The following is an 8,762-nucleotide window of genomic DNA, read 5'->3' on the forward strand; positions in this document are numbered from 1 at the left end:
CATTAGGACTAACTTTTAGTTGTCTCCACTAGTGCAATCATAGGGTTTCTTTATACAAGTTACTATGCTCGTTGATAATCCCTACAAGTCAACTGTCATATAATTGAATATTGTTATATTTTAGAATCAAAATTAGTGTTGATTAATTATGTAGAAGTCTTAAATTTACATTGAAGATCTCTAACACGGTTGAATGAAAAGAACATGTTTACCCCTCAAATCAGTTTAAAGTTTAAGATGAGAATAATGAAAAGTAGATATCAGAAAAGTATACATTGAATTTCACGTGTGCTGATTTTACACGTTGAATAATTTTGATTTAACTTGTATGTGATTGGATCTTTGTATTGGGTCTTTGGCCGAACGATAACAGTTGTCCCAAAAGCTTGCTGGACATGAACTAGTCGAGAAATCTTTTGGAGTCATGTTCGGCCTCTGATGTTTATGTACGACCAAAGCGAGAAGCAGGAAGGCCGTGGGATAGCTTTTAAAATAGCGGGGAACAAGCATATTAATTGCTTTCCCATTATTGAGATGTTTCACCACTCCCTTTAAACACATGGCTCTAGGTCTTCAGATTAGGGCGTGATTTCTTTATCTAGGGGTGCTCGAGTACATTTGAACTATCAATGTTTCTTACGAGACAACTGTTTCGCTACCCTTAGATCTTCCTTCAACTTATAATACGGGCTGTTGATTTTCAATTGATTTCCTTATAAAAAGATAGTTCTTGATCAAACGTCTCTTTCGCTTCGTTTGTTATTCAAAATTCACCCACTTCTCTTGAGTTCATACTCCTGTTTTGCTTGTTCCGTCTCCTTAAATCTTTTTACTGCTTCTTCATTCATGAGTCATTTCTCTCCCAACATCCTCTTCTCAAGATATCATTTTTGTTTCTTAAAACATCATGTTTTAACTTATGTTACTTTATGGTATGGAAATATTAAAAATTATGTTGCTAAATTGTAAATGATACTTGTATAAAAGTTGAGATGGTGTTAATGTTTTAGAAGTGTATCGTCAAGGGATCACTCTAGAAAAGTAGCATCAATCTTGAGAATTGAGATAACATTAAATTTTATGCAAAATTTTAAGGGTTGGAATTAAGGAGATGAATACAACACTTTAAATTTGAAGGGTTGGAATTAAGGAGAAGAATACAACACTTTGCTAAAGAGTTTGAAATATTTAAGTTTCTATTTAAAATATCATAAATGATATCTTGCAACTTCAACATAAACCTACATGGTACACACTCTGCAAATATACTGATTTTTTTATAATTCACTTATTAAATAAGGTCAATTTAGTCTATTCGAATTGATTGTTAGAGTTAACTCAATTAAAACAACTCTTTCAGACGATGCATCATTTCTCTCTCAAAATAAACATATCTCTCTCTCTCTCACACACATACACAGTGCAAATATACTGATTTTTTTATAGTTCACTTATTAAATAAAGTCAATTTGGTCAATTCGAATTGATTGTTAGAGTTAACTCAATTCAAACTACTTTATCAGATGATGCATCATTTCTCTCTCAAAATAAACATCTCTCTCTCTTTCTCTCTCTCTCACACACACACATACTGATTTTTTTATAATTCACTTATTAAATAAGGTCAATTTGGTCAATTCGAATTGATTTTTAGAGTTAACTAAATTCAAACTACTCTCTTAGACGATGCATCATTTCTCTCTCAAAATAAAAATCTTTGTCTGTCTGTCTGTCTGTCTCTCTCTCTCTCTCACACACACACATGCGCGCGCACACACACACACACACTCACTCACTCACACACACACACACATACACACTCACACACACCCACTCACTCACTCACTCTCTCTCTCTCTCTCACACACACACACACACACACACACACACACAGACACACGCACACACACAATCATACTCACTCACTCACACAGACACACAGTCATACTCACTCACACTCTCTCTCTCTCACACGCACAGTCACACTCACTCACTCACTCACACATACACACAGTCACACTCACTCACACACACACGCGCGCACACACACACACACTCACTCACAGATTTTCAAAATGACGATGCTCTCTTCTCTCATCGACGGTGCTATATCTGGACATTGCGCTCTCTCATCGACGACACCCTCTCTCAAGGCACGAAGGCCGCTCTCTCATCGACGATTATCTTGATAGGGAGCGCAATGATGGTTTGTGGTGGAGCTGTGTTCGAAACTTTAACTTGAAGGTGGTTTTAGATAAGAGTGAGTTGTGTTTTGTTTCCTTTCCTCCTTCTATACTCTAATTTTTCAATTGATTTTCAATTTTTGATTTGGTGCTGAAATTGACTTTGTCGAAATGAAATTGAGTTTGGGTATGATTATGTTAGATGTGTTATGGTGTGATGTTCTTCATCATTGTGATTTCTTTCCTCCCTTTATTCTCTTTTCTCCGTTCCTTTTTAATTTTTTGTTTATTTTATTGTTGAAAAAGGAAAATTGAAATAGGAATAAGGTTTATGATTTATTCTTTTAATTTAAGTGTCTTTATTTTTCTTTCTTGGTGTGTTTAAGGGTTAGGTTTTATCAACTTTAGTTATACTGATTCTGGTTTTGTTTTGTTATTAGGTTGAGTGATTTATTGTTGAAACATTACACCATCAAGAAATTTAACTGAAACTGAAGTAAGTAAGAGGCTTATGTTGAGTTCTTTACAAGAATGAAAAAGAAATCAATGAAGTGTGGAAAAATGACTAGAATAAATTTGTAAATCATTAGTGTTGTATGGTAGAATTTAAAAGTTGTGTTCAAAAATGTGTTATATTACATGATTTGGAAGAATTTGTGGTTCTATTTTGTTTATGTGCACAATGTGTTGAGTATGTTATATTGCCATTAACCAAAATTTGTGGTTCTGTAGTGAGTATATTACATGATTAGTAAGAATTTGTGGTTCTATTTTGATGTTTGGGTCTGTATTAACCAAAGTTAAAATGTTATTAACCAACTTCCTGCACTGCATTAACTAACTTTGATTTAACATTTTTTTTCCTTTGTTTTGATGTATGGGCCTGTATTAATCAAAGTTAAAATTTCATTAACCAACTTCCTGCACTGCATTAACCAACTTTGGTTTAACGTTCTTCTTTGTTTTGATGTCTGGTCCTGTATTAACCAAAGTTAAAATGCCATTAACCAACTTCCTACACTGTTTTAACCAATTTTGATTTAATAATTTTTTTTCATTTAATGTCTGAATCTATATTAATCCAAATTAAAATATTATTAACCAACTTCCTGTATCGCATTAACTAACTTATAAAAAGAGAAAATAAATTAACTTGATCCACATATAGTCACATATATAAACAAAGATAAACAAAACAGATTATATGAATATTTAATTCTTTATTTTTTTACAAATGAATATGATTTATATGGCATAGTGTAACTAACTAGTGTATGAATAGCAAAACTCAAACTATTAGATTAGTAGAAAAAAATGATAAAATATTGTTCCAATTAATTCATTAATTAATTACATATCTCAACTCATGTGTCTCTATCACTCATCTCATGTCACCTCCAACCATTAATATATAAGAACACTCCCTCACCATTCATTTTCATTTTAATTCTCATTCTCATTCTCACTGCATACGTTAATTCATCTCGTAATATGCCTACAATAGAGAAAGAGGAACACAACAAGAAACTAGTAACTGACTTATACAAAGCCTTAGTTTCCAAAGACACAAAAACAATGCAACATCTTCTTGCCTCAGATTTGGAATGGTGGTTCCATGGTCCTCCACGCCATAGTCACTATTTAGTCTCTTTCCTCACAGACTCATCATCATCATCATCTCAAAAATCTCTAGTTCCTAATCTCATAATCGGTTTTGGATCAGTGATTGTTGCTGAAGGGTATGATGAAAAAAACATGATGTGGTGGGTTCATGCATGGTCTATTAGTGACGGAATAATAACTGAAGTTAGAGAGTATGTTAACACTTCCGTAACTGTTACTAAGCTTGGTTTCTATCCAGAAGATGTTGTTGTTGGTTCAAGTTGTAGATGTATCTGGAAGAGTAAGCTTTGTGATGCTTCTGTTCCTGGACTCATTCTTACAATCTAGCAAGTACTAGAAAAAGGTTTTTTTTTCTTCATTAAAATATGTGTTGTTCTTGTATTTATATAACGAAAAATTGCTCCCAACCTTTTTTTTCTTCATCTTCATTCCCACATTTGTTTGGAAAATATAAACATGATGAGAGAAAAGGAGAGAGTAATTAAGAGGGTTACCAAAGTGATTCTCCAAATTGAAATATGTGAAAAAATTAAGATTTTTTTATAAGCAAAATTAAACTATAGGAAGTACAAGATACTCCAGTTCATTACAAAGAGAGATGTAAAATTCGAGTCCAATATCATATGGAAGAATCATTACCAGCAACTTTTTACGAAGGGTTCGAGATTTCTTCACTGCCTACGATATGAATTGTTGGAAGTGATAATAAAATGAGTTCGCAAACAACGGAATTTCACTATATTATTGATTTACAATTAAATTATTTTATTAAATATATAGGATCATCTACAACACGTTTAAAAAAAGAAAGGAACTTGCGGTTTTAAGTGTCAAAATCTCTTAAGGTGTTTTTTTGAAAGGGAGTATTGTTTGTTGTTTTTTTTTTATGAAAAAAAAGTCGGAGCATTTTGAAACTGTAGCTTATAGAGTCGTCTCATAGGCTGAGATACTTACCACTATACTGTAACACTTAAAATCAACAAATAAAAAAAAAGAAAGAAAGAAAATTTCTAACAAGACTCTAAAGTATGATTCTAAAGTTGGCTAAAATAAACAGAGAGTTCCCGACAACGGCGGCAACTTGATCTGTTGCCGCACACAGGTTAAAAACGAGTAAATAAAGTGTAGTATAAGAAAACGACACTCGAGTCGTATCGCAAGGACTTTAAATTTATTTAACCAAAGGAAAGAAACTAAAAACAGTGGTTTTAGGTTTTCGTACAATTGAAAATAAAGAAAACGATTTCAATTATGATCAACAGATTAATCGATTGGTTGGATAATTTCAGACTTATCATCAATTATCATATCACCAATTCCCTAAGCGAATTCAATTCCTATTTTATTATAATCTCGATTGGACAAACACTTCCAATATCATGTGAATTATATTCCTATTTACCACATTAAGCATGACGCTTGAAGAACATGCGAAGTTAGCTAATAAGTTAAGTTAACACGCTAAGTTAAGGAACATGCATCGACCAAATTTAATCAATCATATTTTATGAGACTTAGATTAATCAAACAAGACACATGAAACAAAATTGAAAGGGATTGAATAAAAACCGGATAATACAATAACCCCAAAGCCTTGAAGAAATTTCAGAAAGGTATATTATTCTTGAAGTTTAGCCGACCATGAAATCCTAATGCTCTCGATTCTAATTCATTAAAAACTTGTCTAACTTTATCTAGTTCTGAGTTTAGCTTAAATAAAAAAGAAAATTGGGCTTTAAGAGCACCGGCCCGAAAAACATAAGTTGACCCAAAACTAACTAATTTACTTTTATTAGTTCTGGAAGGAAATATGATAATTTGAATCCTTTACACCCTGAATTGGTTTTTGACTTCTACATAAAACTTGTATGTTTTTGTTTTAACTTTCCAACGCATATTTGAACGTGTTAATCAATTTCTCGTAGCTGAAGTTATGATCTGCATAGTGAGAATGTATCAAAATACAACTTATTCCAAAAATAAACAACATAAGTAAAATAAAAGCAAATCTAAACTTAACTCTAAAAACACACTAAAAGCAATGAAAATAATGCGAGAATTCATATAATTGTCTTAGCATAAAATAAAATAAGGTGTATTAAAATACACTGACCAACATGCTCTCTTTACCTTATCTTTTTATTTTCCATTTCCTTTTTTCTTTATGCTGTCTCTCTTTCTCTTCTTATCTTCTTTATTTCTTTCTTTCTTGTATTCAACTGTTTAATCTCTATTTAACTAATAAAATCAATTTAAAGATTTCTATAAACCAATTTTTTTTATAATTAGACAACGGTTTTGAACCAACACAATTCGTCCCCTATCGTGTTTGAAGTCATTTGGTCAACAAGTGGTATTGGAGCCTAACTTATATTATATGCTTAATCGCCTCAGAAGGTAGCATAATGACATCAAACTAGTGTTTTAAAACTCGGCCCGACCTGGCTAGTCAGACCGTGAACTTGAGTTTATGACGGGTTAGAAAGGTCAAAGGATCGAATATGCAATAGACCCGATGAAAATTGTTGTGGTCCGACCGGTTCAATAGTCAAACCAGTGAAGTTGTGGGTTAAGTTTGTTTAAACAAGCGGGTTGCACTTTTTTTACTAATACATTTTGCAAATAGTGAAAATAGTCCTAAATTGAAACATCATCTCCTTCATGGTGTCTCAACTTTAAATATGAAACTTTCATAATCTTAAGAATCTACCTCTCATTCATTAATCCACCTCAAACTCTTCACTCTCAAAATTTTATTCCTTATTAAAGGAGTAGTTCTTGTTATTTAAATTTGTTATTATGGTTGAATGTATTACTTTCATTTGCATTATTGTTATCTCTATTTAATCTTAATGTTACATTTTTGCTTTGTATTTAGCATTTATCATGTGATTTGGGTGATTTTGTTAAAAGTTTAGGACTCATTACTTTATTTTTGTTTGATGTTAATACTTGTACTTAACATGGTTTTGGTAGTGAAATGATGACTATATAATAATAAATTTGTGCTACCGCCTATTACAGAAGAATTTATATTTACTTTACATGAATTTGGTTATTGATTTTTTTGAGTTCTTGAGTTTGATTCTGGCAAGTGTATTAAAATCTTGTTTAGATTTTATAGAAGTTAAAATATTTTTGAAATTTTGTTTCTGAGGGGACTGATGTTGGACACGATGTTGGGACAACCGACCCAATTTCTTAAACGAGAATGACAATAATAAAACACAATGCTGAAAGCAATAAAAATACAAGAGATTTGTAACCCAGCTTGGTGAAATCACACCAACGTCTAGAGGGCACTCTACCCAAGAAAGGAAACTCACTACTTTAAATTAGTACAATTAGTCTTCTCTGAACGTCAACCCTATGATGTTCAATGACTCTTTCTAATCCTAATTACTTTCTATAGGACTCCCTCTAAATATGAAAACCCCTGTCACTTTCTTCAACCACTAACTCCTAGTGATCAACCTCAATAACAACTCTGTTGATTGTTCAATTTACAACTCAAATAAGACAAACCAACAACTATGACATGTTACTGAAACATAGAGTGATGTACACAAAGATTCAACACAAGAAATACAAGAAATAAAAAACTCATAAACCCTAGACACAAAGAACTTAATCTTGCATACAACCCCTCAAGTAAAATATGAGAAATGAGTCGCCTTATATAGCAATGTATTATGGACTTTTTTCTCATGGATCTCTGACTTAAATTGGATTTGATTGCTCCATAAAAATATCCAAAAGATATGATTTGTTATATTCAAATTCAAATTTAAATCTCAATTTAAATTAAATTTGATCTTCAACAACTGTTAAATAAATCAACCACACGTTGCTAAATAAACTGCATCAAATCTGATTGATCTCAACCATAATTTTTGCACAAACAATATCCATCATGGCCTGTTGATCAGGGCCACATGATGCACTACACATATCCTGGAATATCATATTCCACATGTTGCACCAACACATCCAAATTAACTCTTCTTCATGAATTAAAGATCTTCGTTGTGGAGTGAATATTGGATAGAATAATTCTGAACAAAAACTAGAATACCATCTGTCTGTTGACATAAACTAGATGTTGCAGTACATGTAACACCCTACTTCCCGACTTGACAAATAATTAAATAAAATATTTAAAACACATATATCCTCTAAGTAGGATTCTATTCAACAACAATCAAAATCATATTGAACAACATAATTAAAAATAAAATAGTTTGATAAGGAGAGGAATTCTAAATTACTCGACATAAAAAGTTAGAGGGAATTATGAATTACATCATTATTAGTTTGAAAATTGATTCATTATCAAAAGTCATAAGGAAATATACGCAACATAAACAAATAAAGAACAACTTATTCCCCTTGTGTTACGTATCAGAGCGACTCCAACTATAAGACTTGATTGACAAGCAACTAAAGAGAAACAACACCATCATCAACCTCAAGCTCCTACTCAGGTACCTGCTGTACTCTAGAGGAGCACAAACGCAACAACAAAAAGGGGATGAGAATTTATTCAAATAATAAAAGGTGCATAAACAATCAGGATAGACTCACACACTACAAAATCATCCACATACTAGAAATGTACATCAACACCATGTATTCACATCTCACCCACATCACAGTCAATCACCAATTGCACAAATCATACAAGAGTATACATCATTACATAAACAAATCGTATGTACAATAGTTATGTAATGCAATGCAACATCGACTTAACTAATGCTCGTCACAATCCCCACTCTGAACTGGACTCACAACTCAATTCTATTTGCATGCGGTACTGGCTCAACATTTGGTTCTTCATATGAACCAGGTTTCAATCAAGTGCGAACCCTGATCCGCCACTCTGAGCTCCAAACCCCCACTATGATCTTGGGACAAGCCACTAGTCCTATTCTGAATTAGAGAACATGCCTCTTT

General features: G+C 32.4%; 1 protein-coding gene across 1 annotated transcript; it reads left to right on the forward strand.

The window, feature by feature from the left end:
• The first annotated feature begins 3,674 nt into the window (after nucleotides 1-3,674).
• LOC127121229 (senescence associated gene 20) lies at nucleotides 3,675-4,133 on the forward strand. Its single transcript, XM_051051796.1, has one exon. The coding sequence runs from the start codon at nucleotides 3,675-3,677 to the stop codon at nucleotides 4,131-4,133; it is 459 nt and encodes a 152-aa protein (XP_050907753.1).
• The last annotated feature ends 4,629 nt before the right edge of the window (nucleotides 4,134-8,762 follow it).

This window comes from Lathyrus oleraceus, chromosome 2, assembly GCF_024323335.1.
Source record: "Lathyrus oleraceus cultivar Zhongwan6 chromosome 2, CAAS_Psat_ZW6_1.0, whole genome shotgun sequence".
Lineage (NCBI taxonomy): Eukaryota > Viridiplantae > Streptophyta > Magnoliopsida > Fabales > Fabaceae > Lathyrus > Lathyrus oleraceus.